The sequence below is a fragment of the Choloepus didactylus genome, chromosome 25 (assembly GCF_015220235.1).
Source record: "Choloepus didactylus isolate mChoDid1 chromosome 25, mChoDid1.pri, whole genome shotgun sequence".
NCBI lineage: Eukaryota > Metazoa > Chordata > Mammalia > Pilosa > Megalonychidae > Choloepus > Choloepus didactylus.
This window is the reverse complement of record NC_051331.1, coordinates 397,258-417,652: the sequence shown is the minus strand read 5'-3', so window position 1 is coordinate 417,652 and position 20,395 is coordinate 397,258. Positions and strand designations below refer to the sequence as shown.

The window sequence follows — 20,395 nt, the reverse complement described above, 5'->3', positions numbered from 1 at the left end:
GACAAAACACAAGCTCCAAAATAAACTAATCAAGAGAATCAGATGCCTAGACAACTTAAGACAACAAGCCATACCAGGGAACATGAAAACATGGACCAGCCAAAGGAACAAACTAATAGCTCAGCTGAGACACAGGAGTGGATGGAACTAATGTTAAATAAATTTGATGAAATGAAGGAAGATATAGCAAAAGAGCTGAAGGATATAAAGAAGACACTGGCTGACCATAAAGAAGAATTCATAAACTTAAAAAAACAAATGGCAGAACTCATGGGAATGAAGGCCACAATGGAGGAGATGAAAAACACAATGGAGGGACACAACAGTAGATTTCAACAGGCAGAAGAAAGGATTAGTGAACTGGAAGACAGGTCATTCGAATTCATACACACAAAAGAACAGATGGTGAAAAAAAACGGAAAAATATGAGCAGGGTCTTAGGGAGCTGAGTGACAACATGAAATGCACAAATATACGTGTCATGGGTATCCCAGAAAGAGAAGAGAGGGGAAAAGGGGCAGAAAGAGTAATAGAAGACATATTGACTGAAAATTTCCCAACTCTTAAAAAAGACAGAAAATTAGAGATTCAAGAAGTACAACGTACCCCAAATAGAATAGATCCCAATAGACCTACTCCAAGACACTTACTGGTCAGATTGTCCAATGTCAAAGACAAAGAGAGGATTCTGAAAGCAGCAAGAGAAAAGCAATCCATCACATACAAGGGAAAGTCAATAACACTATGAACAGATTTCTCTGCAGAAACTATGGAGGCAAGAAGACAGTGGCATGACATATTTAAGATACTGAAAGAGAAAAACTGCCAACCAAGAATTCTATATCCAGCAAAACTTTCCTTCAAAAATGAGGGAGAGATTAAAACATTTGCAGACAAACAGACACAGAGAGAGTTTGTGAATAAGAGACCGGCACTACAAGAAATACTAAAGGGAGTGCTACAGGCTGACAGGAAAAGACAGGAGAGAGAGAGTTGGAGAAGAGTGCAGAAATGAAGATTATCAGGAAAGGTAAAAGGAGAGGAAAAAATAAGACATGACATATAAATTCCAAAAAACAAAATGGTAGTAGAAAGTACTGCCCTTACAGTAATAACACTAAATGTAAATGGATCAAACTCACCAATAAAAAGACACAGACTGGCAGAATGGTTTAAGAAACAGGACCCATCTATATGCTGTCAACAAGAAACTCACTTTAGACACAAGGACAAACATAGACTGAAAGTGAAAGGTTGGAAAAAGATATTTCATGCAAACAACAACCAGAAAAAAGTGGGAGTAGCTATATTAATATTAGACAAGTTAGACTGAAAAAGTGAAACAATTAAAAGAGACAAAGAAGGACACTATATATTAATAAAAGGGTCAATTCATCAAGAAAACCTAACAGTCATAAATATTTATGCACCAAACCAGAATGCCCCAAAATTCATGAGGCAAACACTGCGATCACTGAAAGGAGAAATAGATACCTCTACAATAATAGTTGGAGACTTCAATACACCACTCTCATCAATGGATAGAACATCTAGACAGAGGATCACTAAAGAAACAGAGATGTTGAACTGCATGATAAACGAAGTAGACTTGAGAGACATTTATAGAACAGTACATCCAACAACAGCAGGATACACTTTTTTCTCAAGCACTCATGGAACATTCTCTAGGATAGACCACATGTTGGGTCACAAAGCAAGTCTCAACAAATTTAAAAATATTGATATTATACAAAACACTTTTTCAGACCACAATGGAATGAAGTTGGAAATAAATAAAAGGCAGAAGGTCATAAAATTCACAAACATATGGAGGCTAAACAACACCCTCTTAGAAAACTAGTGGGTAAAGGAAGAAATTACAAGAGAAATTAGTAAATACCTCGAGGCAAATGACAATGAAAACACAACATATCAAAACTTATGGGATGTAGCAAAGGCGGTGCTGAGAGGGAAATTTATTGCCCTAAATGCCTATGTTAAAAGAGAAGAGAGAGCAAAAATTGAAGAGCTAACTGCTCACCTGGAGGAATTAGAGAAAGAACAGCAAACTAACCCCAAAGCAAGCAGAAGGGAAGAAATAACAAAGATTAGAGCAGAAATAAATGCAATGGAGAACAGGAAAACAATAGAGAGAATCAACAGAACCAGAAGTTGGTTCTTTGAGAAAATCAATAAAATCGATGGACCACTGGCTAGGCTAACAAAAAAAAAAAAGAGAGAGAAGATGCAAATAAATGCAATCAGAAATGAGAAGGGAAATATAACTACCGACCCTGCAGAAATTAAGGAGATAATCAGAAGATACTATGAGCAACTATATGGTAATAAACTAGACAACTTAGATGAAATGGACAACTTCCTAGAAAAGCATAAACAACCAACATTAACTCAAGAAGAAATAGATGACCTCAACAAACTAATCACAAGTAAAGGGATTGAGTCAGTCATCCAATAGCTACCAAAAAGGAAAAGCCCAGGACCAGATGGTTTCACATGTGAATTCTACCAAGCATTCAAGAACGAATTAGTACCAATCCTGCTCAATCTCTTCAAAAAAATTGAAGAAGAGGGAAAGCTACCTAACTCTTTCTATGAAGCCATCATCACCCTAATACCAAAACCAGGCAAAGATACTACAAAAAAAGAAAATTATAGACCAATTTCTTTAATGAATATAGACGCAAAAATCCTCAACAAAATACTCGCAGATCGAATCCAGCAGCACATTAAAAGAATTATACACCATGACCGGGTGGGATTTATTCCAGGTATGCAAGGCTGGTTCAACACAAGAAAATCAATTAATGTAATACACCACATCAATAAATCAAAGCAGAAGAACCACATGATCATCTCGATTGATGCAGAAAAGGCATTTGACAAAATTCAACATCCCTTCCTGATGAAAACACTTCAAAAGATAGGAATAGAAGGGAACTTTTTCAATATGATAAAGCCAATACATGAAAAACCCACAGCTAACATCACACTCAATGGGGAGAGACTGAAAGCTTTTCCTCTAAGATCAGGAACAAGACAGGGATGCCCACTATCACCATTGCTATTCAACATTGTGCTGGAAGTTCTAGCTAGAGCAATTAGGCAAGAAAAAGAAATAAAAGGCATTCAAATTGGAGAGGAAGAAGTAAAACTTTCACTATTTGCAGATGACATGATTCTATATGTAGGAAATCCAGAAAAATCTACAGCAAAGCTACTAGAACTAGTCAATGAATACAGCAAACTAGCAGGCTACAAGATCAACATGCAAAAATCTGTAGTGTTCCTATACACAAGTAATGTGCAACAAGAGGAAGAAATCAAGAAAAAAATCCCATTTACAATAGCAACCAAAAGAATCAAGTATTTAGGAATAAACTTAACCAAGGACACAAAAGACCTTTACATAGAAAACTATAAGAAACTGCTAAAAGAAATTGAACAAGACCTGAAAAAATGGAAGAACATACCATGTTCATGGATTGGAAGACTAAATATAGTTAAGATGGCAATTTTACCTAAACTGATTTACAGATTCAATGCAATACCAATTCAAATCCCAACAACTTACTTTACAGAAATAGAAAAACCAATAAGTAAATTTATTTGGAAGGGTAAGATGCCCCGAATAGCCAAAAATGTCTTGAGAAAGAGGAGTGAAGTGGGAGGTCTCACACTACCTGACTTTGAAGCATATTACAAAGCTACAGTGCTCAAAACAGCATGGTACTGGCATAAGGACAGACATACTGATCAATGGAATCGAATTGAGTGTTCAGAAGTAGACCCTCATGTCTATGGACAACTGATCTTTGATAAGGCAGTGAAGCCGAAGCAACTGGGAAAGAGCAGCCTCTTCAATAAATGGTGTTTGGAGAACTGGATATCCATTTCCAAAAGAATGAAAGAGGATGTGCATCTCACACCTTATACCAAAATTAATAAAAAGTGGATCAAAGACCTAAACATTAGCACCAAGACCATAAAACTCTTAGAAGAAAATGTAGGGCAATATCTTAAAGATCTTGTGAAAGGAGGTGGTTTCTTAGACCTCACACCCAAGGCACGAGCAACCAACGAACAAATAGACAAATGGGATCTCTTCAAAATTAAACACTTTTGTACATCAAAGGACTTTGTCAGAAAAGTCAAAAGGCAACCTACACAATGGGAGATGATATTTGGAAACCACATATCAGATAAGGGTTTAATATCCCGAATATATAAAGGAATCCTGCATCTCAATACCAGAAAGACAAACAATCCAATTAAAAAATGGGCAAAAGACATGAACAGACATTTTTCTGAAGAGGAAATACAAATGGCTCAAAAGCATATGAAAAAATGCTCAACTTCACTGGCTATCAGGGAAATGCAAATCAAAACCACAATGAGATATCATCTCACACCTACCAGAATGGCCATTATCCAAAAAACAGAAAATGACAAGTGTTGGAGAGGATGTGGAGAAAGAGGCACACTTATTCATTGTTGGTAGGAATGTAGATTGGTACAGGCACTTTGGAAGACAGTATGGAGGTTCCTCAGGAAGCTAAATATAGATTTGCCATATGACCCAGCTATTCCATTGCTGGGTATATACTCAGGGGAACTGAAACTTAAGACACAAACAGACATTTGTAAACCAATGTTTATTGCAGCATTATTCACAATTGCCAAGAGATGGAAACAGCCCAAATGCCCATCAAAGGATGAGTGGATAAACAAAGTGTGGTATATACACATGATGGAATATTATGCAGCTGTAAGACAGAACAAAGACATGGATCATGTAATAATGTGGATGAACCTTGAGGACATTATGTTGAGTGAAGTTAGCCAGAAACAAAAGGACAGATTCTGTATGGTCTCACTAATATGAACAGACATTAATGAACAAACTTTGGGAGTTAAAAGCTGACAACACAGGCGACCAAGAGGTAGAAAGAGGGCAGAGATCAGCCATCTGATGCTGAAGGAGTACAGAATGTTTAGGATTGATTGCATAGATCCAGAAATAGATAGCATAATACTGTGTGATGGTAGCACGGTATTGTAAGTACACTGAACAAAGATGTCTGTGAGTAAAGCTGAAAGAGGTGGGATAGGAGAATGTATGACACCAGAGTTAAAGATAGATGATAAAGACTGGGACTGTATAACGTGGCAAAAACTGGAGTGGCCAATGACTGTTACTAAATATACAAATATAAAAATGTTTCTGCATGTGGGAAAGCAAATGAATGTCAACCATGTAGAAATTTGAAAAAGGGATGGTATACAGGAAAAAACATAATCAAAGCAAACTGGAGTTTATGGTCAACAGTAACATTATAATATACCTCCATTAAATGTAACAAAGGCAATACGCCAATGCTAAATGTATATGAGAAGGGGATATAGGGGAGTAATACGGGATTCTTGGTAGTGGTGTTATTTGCTGTCCTTAGTAGTATATTGTATTGTATGACATGTTATTTTTCTTTTTAGCCCTCCCCCCTACGTGGGACCCAACTCCCAGGGGTGTAAATCTCCCTAGCAACACACAGTATGACTTCCAGGAGTGAATGTGGACCCGGCATCGTGGGACTGAGAGTATCTTCTTGACCAAAAGGGGGATACAAAATGAGACAAAATGGTTTCAGTGGCTGAGAGATTCCAAATGGAGTCGAGAGGTCACTCTGGTGGACATTCTTATGCACTATATAGATAACACCTCTTAGGCTTTTATGTATTGGAATAGCTTTAAGTAAATAGCTGAAACTACCAAACTCCAACCCAGCAGTCTGGACTCCTGAAGACAATTATACAATAATGTAGATTACAAGGGGTGACAGTGTGATTGTGAAGACCTTGTGGATCACACCCCCTTTATCTAGTGTATGGATGAGTGAAGGAATGGGGATAAAAACTAAAGGACAAATGGGGTGGGATGGGGGGATGATTTGGGTGTTTTTTTTCACTTTTATTTTTTATTCTTGTTCTGGTTCTTTCTGAAGTAAGGAAAATGTTCAGAGATAGATTCTGGTGACGAACGCATAACTATGTTATCACACTGTGGACAGTGGATTGTATATCATGGATGATTGTATGGTGTGTGAATGTATTTCAATAAAACTGAATTTAATAAAAAAAAAAAAGAAACAACTAGAAGAATCTATGGAAATGAAAGGCACAACACAAGAGATGAAAGACACAATGGAAACATACAACAGCACATCTCAAGAGGCAGAAGAAAAGACCCAGGAACTGGAGAACAAAACACCTGAAAGCCTACACGCAAAGGGACAGATGGAGAAAAGAATGAAAAAATATGAGCAACGTCTCCAGGAACTCAAGGATGAAACAAAGTACCATAATGTACGTATCATTGGTGTCCCAGAAGGAGAAGAGAAGGGAAAGGGGGCAGAAGCAATAATAGAGGAAATAATTAATGAAAATTTCCCATCTCTTATGAAAGACATAAAATTACAGATCCAAGAAGCACAGTGTACTCCAAACAGAAGAGATATGAATAGGCCTACGCCAAGACACTTAATAATCAGATTATCAAATGTCAAAGACAAAGAGAGAATCCTGAAAGCAGCAAGAGAAAAGCGATTCATTACATACAAAGGAAGCTTCATAAGACTATGTGTGGACCTCTAGGCAGAAACCATGGAGCCAAGAAGGAAGTGGCATGATATATTTAAGATACTGAAAGAGAAAAACTGCCAACCAAGAATCCTGTATCCAGCAAAGCTGTCCTTCAAATATGAGGGAGAGCTCAAAATATTTTCTGACAAACAGACAATGAGAGACTTTGTGAACAAGACACCTGCCCTACAGGAAATACTAAAGGGAGCACTACAGGGTGATAGAAGACAAGAGTGCGTGGTTTGGAACACAATTTTGGGAGATGGTAGCACAACAATGTAAGTACACTGAACAAAGATAACTATGAATATAGATGAGAGAGGAAGGTGGAGAGCATGTGAGACACCACAAGAAAGGAGGAAAGATAAAGACTGGGGCTGTGTAACTTGGTGAAATGTAGAGTATTCAACAATTGTGATAAAATGTACAAATATGTTCTTTTACGAGGGAGAACAAGGAAATGTCAACCTTGCAAGGTGTTAAAAATGGGGAGGCATGGGGGAGGGATGCAATCAGCATAAACTAGAGACTGTAACTAATAGAATCATTGTATTATGCTTCCTTTAATGTAACAAAGGTGATATACCAAGGTGAATGCAGATAAGAGGGGAGGATGGGGGAGGCATGTTGGACACTTGACATTGGTGGTATTCTTTGATTCTTTGTTCTGCTTTGATTTAAGGTTATTTTTCCTTTTGCTGCTTCCTGGCTGTCATTTTTTTTTCCTCTTTCTTTTGCCTCTCTACCTTCTTTGACTCTCCCTCCTGCCTTGTGGAAGAAATGTAGATGCTCTTATATAGATAGTGGTGAAGGTGGTGAACACATAAATGTATGACCATGCAGAAAACCATCGATTATTTACTTGGGATGGAATGTATGGTGAGTGAACAAAACCATATTAAAAAAAAATGTATTGATGACAAAACCTCAAGGGCAATATACTGAGTGAAATAAGCCAGACACATTAGGACAATTATTACAGGGTCTCACTGACAGGAACTAATTATAATAGGTAAACTCATAGACATGAAATATAAGGTACCAAGATACAGGACGAGGCTTAAGAATGGGGAGTGGTTGCTTAATATGAGGAGAATGTTGAATTAGGATGAACTCAAATGTTTGGAAATGAACAGGGTTGTTGGTAGCAAGATGTGAGAATAACTAACAGCGCCGAATGGTGTGTGAATGAGGTGGAAAGGGGAAGCTCAGAGTCATATATGTCACCAGAAGGAAAGTTGGAGGTCAAAAGATGGGAATGTATAAAACTGAATCCTATGGTGGGCAATGTTCATGATCAACTGTACAAATACTAGAAATCACTTCCATGAACCAGAATAAATGTATGACAATAAAATTAGAAGTTAATAATAGAGGGGCATATAGGGAAGAACTATATACCTATTACAAACTATATACTACAGTTAGTAGTATTTCAACATTTTTTCATAAACAGTAACAAATGTACTATATCAATACTACGAGTCAACAATTGAGGGGGGTTGGTTAGGGACAGGGGAGGATTCGAGTTTCCTTTTCTTTTTTTCTTTTTTCATCTTTCACTTTATTTCTTGTCTGGAGTAATGAAAAGTTTCTAAAAATTGAACAAAAATTAAGTGTGATGGATGCACAGCTGTATGAGGGTACCCAGGGGCAAGTGATTGTACACTTTGGATCTCTGGATAATTGTATGGCATCTGAACAATCTCAATAAAAATGAAAAAAAAATTTTATACTACCCATACACCAAAGTTAATTCCCTAATGTGGCAACATTTCTGTGAATATGTAAGGGAATGTGTTTGATCTTAAATAAATGCTACAACCCTACAGAAAGATTGACCCATTTTGTTGAAGTATTCATTTCAATGGGCTAGAAAACAAGATTTCCTAACAACAGAAAATAAAGCAAATGTGAATATGCTGTAAAAAAAATAAAATCAATCCATTTCACAGGCAGTGGTTCCCCTCGTCTTGAAGGGAGAATGTCAGAGCAGGGTGCACTTCCAAGAACCTGACTTAAGAGGATGTGGGAAGAGTGGGCAGGGTAACTGCCACCTGAAGCTACTCTCTTTGGTATGAGCACAGTGGGATAAGACAGGACAGGGAAGCCTTCTGTGAACTTCCATTGCTACTAAATTTCATTTCGAGGCTGTACAAACATTGTGCCCAATAAGGGATGCTGACTCCCAAGGTTAGCACCATGTTTATGGGGCATGAAGGGAGGATTTTCGCAGTTTCCAGGGGAGCCCTCGAACCATCAGGGACTAGGGAGTCTTCCCACCCAGGCAGAGAATCCAGAAGTGCTATGGGAATTCTTGGACCGAGGTTCAAACAATATTCACTTGACTACACCATCCCTGCCTTCGGAAAGTTCCCTCTCCTCTCTCAAATTTAGCCTCCTACACACTGAAAGCTAATAATAAAAGATCATCTCCATTTCGGTCCTGCATCTGTGGACTGCCCTGAAAGTGTCTCAGGATTTATGCCATTACACACCTCCCGGGCAGGCACAAAATACACCAAGAAATCAGGGCGATCACACAACAGGAGAAACAAACCTCCTATCAAATATAACTTGTTGAGTGGCACGACTCATCCAGGTGCCCACAGATTCCTGGAGACCAAGCGGTTTCTTGGAATGTGCATGCCCGAGCCCCATCATGGGCCCCGGTCACACTGTGAACCAGGGACGCTAAGCGCCCATCCTCAAATCTACACATTGCTTCTGTGAAAATGAAAAGAAACATGGCCCAAAACATGGCCAAGGGTATATATGTTAAAGCCCCAAGCAGCCATACGTGTCAAGAATCCCCTGGGATATTTGGGAGAGCCAAATTCTCAACAGAACTCAGGGCTGTATGTGATCCTCTGGGCTGCAAAAGCAGGCCTACAGTTACTTTGAACACAAGAGGCCACAATTCCTTATAGCAATTTCTACCCAGGTTTGGTTCCCTTCCTCTTTTCAGAACAGAGAAAGATACATTGTACAAAATCTGAAATTATATGTCATCAATTAACACTACAATTAAGAATATGAGAAATGTTTATCGGCAAATGTCCTGAAGATACCACATTAATGCAAGCCAGGAGCAATATGCTCAAGGAAATTAGTTACTTGAGGTAATATGATTTCTTAATTTTTTCTTTTTTCAATTTGCTATATGTGTTAGATGATTCCTTTTGGTGTGTGTGTTTTGTTTTCCAAGTTAGATTATCTTAAAATTTGATACAATGAAATAAAAATTAGAAAAAACATCAACATTAATAAAGATTCACAAGTTGGATTAATACATTTCTAGCATCCGTCCAAAAATCCACAAACCCTAAATTAACAAGAGGAAACACAGAATAAATCGAAATTGAGGAACAGTCTCTCAAATGCTTGCCCTCCTGGCTTCATATATGACACCTTAAGGAAAATATACCTGTTTACATAATTATAGATATTCAGAATAAGATGAATATATAACCAACCAGGGAATGCAATATATGACATGAATCTAGACTGGTTATCGGTGTTTAACACTTTTCCTTCATTTCTATCATCATCTTTGATTTTCTGGATTGGTGTGTAACAAAGGGCATTAATGGTGTTCCTGGTTTGGTAAGGCTTATGCCTTAAGTTACTGGCAGTACAACAAGGTTAAATCCCTAATATGAGAACATTTCTCTTAATATATAAGAGAAAGTGATCTTAAAGGAAATGCTAGAACTATAGAGAAAGATTGACACATTTTGTTTTTGCATTAATTTCAGTGGTACAGAAAAAAAGATTTCCTAACAGATATTTAAGGAAATGTTAATATGTTGTAAAAAATAAATTGAATACATTTATCAGGTAGTGGTTGCCCTCCTGTTGAAGGGAGAAACTCAGAGGAGGGTGAACTTACAAGAACCTGCCTTTCAGAGGATTTGAGAAGAATGGGCAGGATCAGTACCCCCTGAAGCTACTGTCTTTGGCATCAGCACATTATTTGGGATCAGACGGGTCAGGGAAATCTTCCTTGAATTTTGATTGCTACTAAATTTCAATTGAAAGCTGAACATACTTTGTCCCCAAACCAGGTATTCTGTCTCCCAAGGTCAGCAAACTGTTTATAGTGGGATGAACCATGGGTTTTTCATAGCTCAAAGGATCCCTCGGAGTGTCAGGGATAAGGGATTCTGTACCCCCGGGGCAGGGAATCCATTAGGGCTATAATTGTTGGACAGAGGTTCAAACCATTTTCAGGTGACTCCATCGTCCCTGCCTTCTGAAAGTCCCCTCTCCTCTCCAAAATTAAGCCTAGAAAACACTGAAAGCTAACACCAAATGATCATCACCATTTCAATACTGCATCAATGGACTCTCTTGAAAGTTTCTCAGTATTTATGCCATTATACGGATCCCAGGGTGACACAAAATATTGCAAGAAATCAAGGCTAGCACACAAGAGGGGAAACAAACCTTCTGTGAAGTAGAACTTGTTGACTGGTCCAACTCATCACAGGTGCCCACAGATCAATTGATATCAAGCGGTTTCTTGGAATGTGCATGCCCAAGCCCCAGAAGAGACCCTGGTCATACTCTGAGCAAGGGAGGCTAAGCACCCTTCCTAAAATCTACAGATAGAATCTATACAAATGAAAAGAAACTTTGGCCAATACACGGCCAAGGGTATTTATCTTCCCAAACCTTATACACAATATAAATACACAAAGTATAAATGCCCAGCGAACTCCAAACAGAATAAATTGAAATAAACCCACTTTGAGACATATTCTTTTCAGACTCTCAAATTCTGAAGAGAAGGAGCAAGTTCTGAAAGCAGCAAGAGAAAAGCAATTTACCACATACAATGGAAAAAACATGAGACTAAGTTGTGACTACTCAGTGGCCACCATAGAGACAAGAAGGCAGTGGCATGACATATTTAAAATTCTGAGAGAGAAAAATTTCCAGCCAAGAATACTTTATCCAGCAAAACTCTCCTTCAAATTTGAGGGAGACCTTAAATTTTTCACAGACAAACAAATGTTGAGCGAGTTTGCCAATAGAAAACCTGCCCTACTTCAGATTCTAAAGGGAGCCCTACCAGCAGAGAAACAAAGAAAGGAGAAAGAGATAGAGAGAATTTTAACAGACATATATAGTACCTTACATCCCAAATCACCAGGACACTCATTTTTCTCTAGTGATCAAGGATCTTTCTCCAGAATGGACCATATGCTGGGACATAAAACAAGCCTCAAGAAATTTAAAAAAAAAAATTGAATATACTCAAAGCACATTCTCCAACCACAATGGAATACAAATAGAAGTCAATAATTTTTGAACTGTAACTCAACTATTTACTTCCTACATGATATAAAATACACAAACTCTAATGACGAATCAATTTTTTGAACTCAATGTAAAATACGTAATTTTAGACAACTATATAAAGGTGGGGGAATGGAGGAGTATAGGAACATAGTTTATGTGCCCTATTGAAGTGAGGGTGGTATCAAAGAAGAACAAGATTGTTATGGATTTAAGAGGTTAATTTTAAACCCCACAGTAAACAGAAAGAAATTTTCAGAGAATATAATCATAGAGATGAAAAATAGAGTATGGGTTAAGAGAAATGGGGGAAGGGGCAATGGGGAGTTAAGAAATGAGTGTAGGGTTGCTGTTTGAGGTGAAGGGAAATTTCTAGTAATGGATAGTGGGAAAGAGCATAACATCATTCTAAATGTGATTAATCCCACTAATGGAAGGCTAGGGAGGGGGTGAATGGGAAGATTTGAGCTGTATATATGTTTCCACAACTGAAAAAAAAAAGACAGTCTAAATAGATGACAATTTAATACCAAGGATGAACTTGGATGGAATCGGAGGATGGAGGACAGGTGGCTCAAAGGGACATAGCTGAGACATAAGGAAAAGGAAATACAGAATGTAAGCTTTGTGTCATTGTTGAATCTCTTGTACTTCTTAGCTGCGCTTAATGGGTTTGAATAAAAGAATGTTCTTGTTCATGGGAAGTGTATACATGAATTATAGTGTATGTTCAAGGATGTGTGCAGCTAGCATTCATTTGTTCAGAAGACAGAGCAATAGATGATGGACAGGGAGGGAAAGAAATAGCGATGTGACAGCATGTTAAAGTTGGTGGATTGAGCTATCGGGGGAGGGGGGTCAGAGTATGATGGAATTCTTTGTATGGGATTAGTATTGTTTTTCCAACTGTTCCCATAACTTTGAATTTATTTCAAAATAAAAAAAAAAAAAAACATAGTGTGTGATCTTGGGAACTCCCTACTTTATAACTCAAGTCCTTGATCTTGAGGCTTGCTCTTTATACAGGGGAGGCTAAGCCCACCTGTAATTATGGCTAGCAGTCACCTCCAGAGAACCTCTTTTGTTACTCAAATGTGGACTTTCTCTCTCTAAGCCGAACTCTGCAAATAAATTCATCACCCTCCCCACGACATGGGACAGGACCCCTAAGTGAGTGTCTCCCTTGCAACATGGGACATGGATTCCAGAAATAAGCCTGACCCTGGCATCAAGGATTGGGAGTTCCTTTTTGACAAAAAGAGGGAAAAGAAAGGTAACACAACAAGGTTTCAGTGGCTAAGACATTTCAAATAGAGTTGACGGGATATACTGGAGGTCAATCCTATGCAAACTTCAGCTACATATCTCAAATGGCCACAGTAAACCATCTTCTTGAAAACCCTAAAAAATACCCAGGTCCCTATCTGAGAGTCTATAATAGTTTCACTCACTAAGTTCATTCTTCAGAAACTTAAATCCTCCAGAAAGCTCCTATGCCAACTAAGTCCGAAAACACAGAGGCAACCGCCTCTTCAAGAAAATCCACCAGTTGCATCCCTTTTTCCTATAATGTTGACACAACTTTTCAACATGAACAAGTTAGGGTGGTACTGCCTACACATCCCTGAAGATTGGGAAAGTGATTATATTAGAGGAAGGGCTAGCAACAGACAGAATTTAGACTACTGAATCTCTATAGAAGTTTATTTTTCTTACTTGCTAGGGTATTACAATAACTAGCAGCAAAAACTGAAATGATAGAACTGACTTCCATAACATTCTTTGAAATTTACTATATACCTACTTGTATTGTAATTTGAAAGCTATCAACTTTTTGAATATATGCCGTATTTCCCAATAAGAAAATAACTGTACTTATGGAACTATAACCCACAACATTCTTGGAAATTTCCTATATAACTAAATGTTAATTCCTACTTTGAAAGTTGTCACCTTTGGCATATATGTTACAGTTCACAATAAAGAAATAACTGAAAATGTGGATCTGCAATCCATGACATTCTTTGAAATTTGCTAACTACTAGTTAAATTTTACTTGGAAAGTTTTCAATTCTATATAATTATGTTCCACAACTTTTTTAAAAAAAGAGGAAACTATTGCTACCTGTAGGTGTCAAATAAAGTTAAATTTATCAGAAAAAAATACTTGCTAAAATAAATCAAAGAAGACCCGAACCAACTGAAAAACATTCCATGGTCAGGGACTCGCAGGCTTAATGCTATTAAGACTTGAATTTTACCCAAACTGATGTACAGATTCAATATAATACCAATCAAATTTCCCACAGACTACTTTGCAGACATGGAGAAGCAAATGATCAGTTTTATTTGGAAGGGTAAGGGGCATCAAATAGCTAAAACCATCTTGAAAAAGAACAATGAAGTGGGAGGTATCAGCCTTCCTGGCTTTAAAGCATATTGTCAAGCCACAGTGGTCAAAACAGCATGGTACTGATACAATGGAACCGAGTTGAGCGCTCAGAACGAAAACCTCAGATCTTTGGTCAACTGATTTTTTAAATGAAATTTTATTAAGATATATTCATACGCTATATAATCCAACCAAAGTATACTATCAGGGGTTCCCAGTATCAACATATAGTTGTATGTTCATCACCACAATTTTAGAACATTTTCATTACCCCAAAATAATGAAAAAAATAAAAATGAAAAAAACACCAAAACCATCCCATACCCTTCATTCCTCTATTTTATATATATATATAATTACTCTTTTCATTCCCCTATTACATACACACACACACACAGAGACATATATATATACACATTATTACTCTTTTGCCTATACACTGGGTAAAGGGAGTGTCAGTCAAAAGGTTTTCAAAATCCAATGGTCACATGATAAAAGTGATATAGTTCTACACTTATCATCAAGGATCAAGTGTATTGGATGACAGTTCAGCAAATTCAGGTATTTTCTTCTAGCTATTCTACTTTTACTAGATACTAAAAAAGAAAATCAACATAATGCCTAAGAATAACCTCCTGAATGACCTCTCACCTCTATTTGACATCTTTTAGCCACTGATACATTATGTTGTTTCATCTCTTTTCCCCCCTTTTTGTCAAAAATGCATCACTGTCAATCCCACGATGCTAGTGCCAAACTCATCCTAGGAGTCATGTACACATAGGGAGGAGGGTAGTGAGTTTAATTGCAGAGCTGGTTGAGAGAGGCCACATATGAGTAACAAAAGATTTTCTCTGGGGGTGGCCCTTAGCATAATTATAAATAGGCTTAGCTTTTCCTTTGCAAGAATAAGTTTCATATGGGCAAACTCCAAGATTGAGGGCTTGACTTATTAAATGGGGAGTATCCAGTATTTGTGAGAATATCAGGAATTCTCCAGGTGAGAGAGTTTAGTATTTCTATACTTTCTCCCAGTCCCTCAAGGGGACCTTGAAAATACATTATTATTTCCTGCCAGAAATACTCTGGGATGTATCAGGGTATTACATTAACCTGCACAAAATAACAATCATTCCCTATTCTAGGTTCCATGTAATTATGCTGTTTATAAAAACTGACCATACTGGTTAGATTAGAAAGTGTGTCTCACTCCTCTGTGAAGTTTGGATCAGCTTCCTTTCCCATTTGACATTGCATAATATCTGAGGGTTCTTTTAACGTGATGTTTTTTTCTAGAGTCACTTCCTCTGGGACATCTTCATCCTTTTCTTCACACCCACTTTCCTCCTTTGTGCTTCCCTGGGACATGGGGAATGTAGGCCTGAGATGGAATGGGCAGGACCCTGTACTCTGATGATGGAGCTCACATATTATCCCCTGCTTGAAACCCAAACAGAAGTTTGAGTCTTATTGTCTGACTCCTGCTCTGCTCCTTCATCCTAAGCAGTAGTTCTGAACATCACAGTGGCTTTGGAAAATGCAGCATTATACACTGTGGTTGTTTCTCACAAAGAGGAGCAAGAAAAGTGCACCTGCTTCTTCTTTCCCCTACTAGGGGCCTCAGCAGGTAGACACAGTATAGGGAATGACGGTTTAGGGGCCATCTTACCTGAAGACATCTTTTGCCCACTCTGGTCCAGCTCAGACCTGCCTTGAATCTTCCAAACCTTTGTTTCATGGGTCTCCTGTGGTCTCAGTGGCCTGTTTCCACCCAAGTCAGAGTGTAGTTTCCAAGATGCTCTACAAAGAGACTGTGTCTTTAACCCATCCATTTATAAAGCAAAGATCTCTCTGGATAACTTCTACCAATGGGGTAAGGAAACTGAAAACTAGAAAGCTAGTCCTGCCTTTTCAGTGAGTCTTTCCTCTTTATCCTCCAATTCGAGCTCCAGTTCCTTATTGGCTGAACCAGGGGACAATTTTAGTGACACACGTTACGCTCTAACAAATTGACCACTGTCCTTCCACCCGCATTTCTGCCAAATTGTTCTCTGTCATACTTTTACCAAGCAGAAGTCCTGGGCTGACCTGAGAGGAGGATGTGACTTCATTTTGCCTTCACTGTGGTATCCCCATTCTACCAAAGGGAAGCAGAGACTTCAGAGGATAACTAGTGTGTAGCCCAAAGTCTCTCTGCATGAAAATGAAGGAATCACGGCTTGAACTTAGACCTGATTTTCATCCAAATCATATACCTCTCACCACAGCGTTCAGTTTTCCAGCAGCTAGAGGAAAGAAGGAGTGTGCTGACTCAGCAAATTACCCTTCAGCAGGAGAGAAACATCCTTACCAATGCTGGCCTTGTCTGACCAAACCTGGTTTCTAGTTCTTTACAGGACAAAATCTCATGAGATCTTGAAGATCTCTAATGGCCTTGAACAGGGAACCCAAAAGGGGTTTGTTTTCATGGGCTGGGGGGCCAGGGGACTGATGGGTGGAAGCGGTGTGGGGGAGCATTTGGGGTGAGGGAGGGTTGACAAGAAGGGGTGAAGATGGTAGGGCAGGATTGGGCCCTGGCCTGGGCCCTGTAAAGGGGCTGGTCCTGGGGTGGGAGAGGAACTGGGCTTGGTGGGGGGAGGGTACAGGACCAGGCCTCAGGTGTGGGGAACTGGGGTGGGGGGAGGGGACTGGGCTGGTCATGAGGGGAAGGAGGAACTGGGCCTGGGATGGGGGAGCGGACTGGGCTGGCCACAAGGTGTGGAGGAACTGGGCTTCTGGTGGGAGGAGGAGCTGGCATGTTCCTGAGGTGGGGGAAGAACTGGGCTTCTGGTGGGGAGAAGGGACTAGCCTGCTCTTGAGGTGAGGGAGGAGCTGGGCTTGGGGTGGGGGGAGGGTATAGGACCAGGCCACAGGTGTGGGGAACTGGGGTGGGAGGAGAGGATTGGCTGGTCCTGGGGTGGGGGAGGAGCTGGGGTGGTCGAGGAACAGGAGTGTGGTGGGGGAGGGGACTAGGAGAGTTCTGAGGGTTGGGAGTTGTGGGGCTTGGGATTGGGTGCGGGGCTGCTTCCCCCGTGACCACACCCACCAAACTGCCAGGCTGTGGGACGGAAGAGTTGAGACCAGGGCCCACCTCCGCAACCTACTCTTCTGGTGACCACTTCACTCCTTCAGATTCGGGGTGCAAGGCCTGGTCTGTAGGGGTGTGCTGAGCTAACAGCAAACAGCGGACAAGGCTCGACCCCGGTGCCCCACTCCCTCCTCCAGAGGGGACGCCCACTGCTCTTTACCCCACTTTTGCCTACCCGGAAATGGCGGCTTCCCTCCCCCGGATTCCCTTCTCTCCAGAATGTTTGTTGTTCATTTTGTTTCTTACCTCACCAAATCTCTTCTCCCGAGTCTCATGACGTCGGAAAACTCAGAATGCTGAGGAGGGTCTGGAGACCGGAGGCTGGAGGGGACGCTGAGCCGGGAGAAGGACATTGCAGGGCCGGAGCAGGTTCTCCACAGATGCGCCTCTTCGCCGTCCAGCCTCACATCTGCGGCACCAGGTAGCGCCAGGGACGCCCGCGTGCGCACGCATGCGCCTGACCAGTGCCCGCCCACACGCCGGGACCAGCAGCCAATCAGCGGTTGCAGCGGGTGTGTGGCGGGCGTCGGAGCGCCAGGGCCTGAGGAGGCCTCGTTGCTGCGGGCTTCCCCTGGGGAGCGCTGCGGAGCCTTTTCACTGCCGGGAGCTTCGCACCACTAATGGATGGACGGTAAGGACGCTGTGGAGCCTCATTTTTTTTTTAATCTAATGAAGTCAAGCTTTCTTTGTAGGGTGCTCTAGATTTTCCCCAGTGTGACCCCAGCCTAGCTCTCCAGCTCTGTTATTTATGTCGTTGAGGCAGCAAAATGAAGCCAAATCTACCACCTGCTCACAAGCGTTTTTAACTCTCTCCCAGCCTCCCCAGCATCTACTACTCAATTCTAAATTTGTCCTTCCCGAAATTTTAGCTCCCATCTTTGATTTTATAGCTCTTAAGGTTCTTTATGATACCGTATGCTTTCTAGTGCCTCTTACATGATAACACTTGGTATTATAGTTATGGGCAGACGTCAGTTCTTCACTCCTGCTATGTAAATCCTTATAGAGCTGGGCAAGGTCTTTTTCACCTTTAGGTACTCCACATCCTAAAGTAGTCACTTGACTATGTGATGATTAAATAAATTGAATGAATGAATTAATGGCATTAATTAACTGTATGACCCAGGGCAGTCTCACTTGTGGCTTGGATTTTCTTATTTATAAAATAAGGTTGAAGGAGAATCTTGATGCCCCGTGTGTTTCCCTCTAGTTTATAAAAATTTTGATTGTAAATTATCCCATGTCATCATGTAAGGAGAAAGTGTATTATATTTGAAATTAAGTATAAAAACTTTTTAAATATAATGACTAATTCTGTTCCCCATGCCTCAAACCTGTGTTATTTTTAATTTCCTGCTAACATTACCAAATTAAGCACAGTGCTATCATTGTACAAAAAAGTAATTAATAAAAACTTTTCTGAAATGAAAGAGTGCATAATGGGGAAAAATTATTGTTACTTTCTCTCCACTGGCCACAGTTGCCCTTCTTCAAAGCAGCTGGGGTCTCCTATGTCATTTTTACATTTCCATATTCTAAATAAAGTGAATAAAGTTCATCAATATTCAGAATTGTCTGTTGAAGCTTTATTTTGATAAATGAGGATAGAGCTTTCACGTGCCACCCTCCCCTCTTCTCCTTCCTCAGCATTACATTTTTAGATAAATAGATGTTTGGTGTTGACATAATTATTCTTGTCCAAACATCATTAACCACCAAGCTTGAGGTTCACTAAAATTTTGTTTCCTCTTTGTTTGACCTGAAAATAACAATGGATTATTTTTATATGGTTTTGTTTCTTTGTACATATTGCAAATTTTTCTTACCTTTTCGGTGGCCCAAAAGTACAGTTTTCAATGAAGTAGGGCATAGTAAGCCATCCATCACTGCTCATATTTTTTTCTTGTGGACATGCTTTCTAGACCTTTTGCATAGCCACCATCCTGGGTGTTCTGTGGACTGTGAATTGGATTCCTGATTTCCTGTGTATGATGTTTTGGGTTTATTTTTATTGTTGCTTTGCTTTGTTGTGTTGTGGTTTGGGTTTATTTCCTCATTGTGTCTGAGTGCATCCTTCAGTAGTGTTTGTTTGTTTGTTTTTACTTAAAACAAGACAGCACAAGCTGACATGGTGGGACCAGCAAATATGCTCTGAATTGATTCCTTGCCTCTTTTCTGGGATCCCCTTTCCCCCTTCACGTAAGAGCCATCTAGCTTCCCCCTGTGTTGTGGCTGGTAAAGTCATGCTTCTTGTACCTTCGTCTTTCTTGACTTAGACACTGAATTTTGTGTAGGACAACTCCCAGCAGCTTCTTGAATACAGTGTGTGGGAGGTAATTTTAAAGGTATATTATGAATATGTTGTCATTATTCTGTAAATACTCATTGTCATACTTTAAGGACTCTGAGGAGTATGAAGATATGAAGACCATTTCTGCCCATGGTGAGCTTATAGAATAGGTGGATACAGCCAGAAATATTTATGTAATATAGGTAAAGTGAAATCTTAGAGTGAAACAAGATCATACTCCATGGGCTTTTCTTGCATACATGTGTTTAATTTCTGTACAAATGGAGTACCAAAATTGTATGAACCCAGAGCAGGGGAACCCATTTGGACTGGGATGGTCTGGAGGAGGTGGTCCTTAGCTTTTAAAGGATGCACAGGATTTTGATACATACAGATTGCTGGAACTACATTTTTTACCTGGATGTAAGCAAACATTAAGTATGTTCCAAAGAAAAAGGAGCATGCTGCTTTGACTGGATGGAGAATTGAAGATAAAGTTGGAAGGTAAATTGGGGTCAGTTATGGAGGACATTGCATTTCAGGCTGAGGAGTTTGAATTTAATCTGTGGGCCATCAGACACAATCGGCGGTTTTTAATAATAAATGCTGGGACAAGGCTGATGTC

General features: G+C 39.7%; 1 protein-coding gene across 1 annotated transcript in view; it reads right to left on the bottom strand.

Moving 5' to 3' along the window:
* LOC119520178 overlaps positions 1-19,350 on the bottom strand; it is a 33,256-nt gene extending 13,906 nt beyond the window's left edge. The window contains exons 1-4 of the mRNA XM_037817895.1: positions 19,307-19,350; positions 18,417-18,543; positions 17,727-18,097; positions 16,023-16,153 (exon numbers count right to left, since the gene is read on the bottom strand). Of these exons, the coding sequence (XP_037673823.1) occupies positions 16,023-16,153; positions 17,727-18,097; positions 18,417-18,543; positions 19,307-19,350 (673 nt within the window). The remainder of the gene's footprint in view (positions 1-16,022; positions 16,154-17,726; positions 18,098-18,416; positions 18,544-19,306) is intronic.
* Between the last annotated feature and the right edge of the window lie 1,045 nt (positions 19,351-20,395).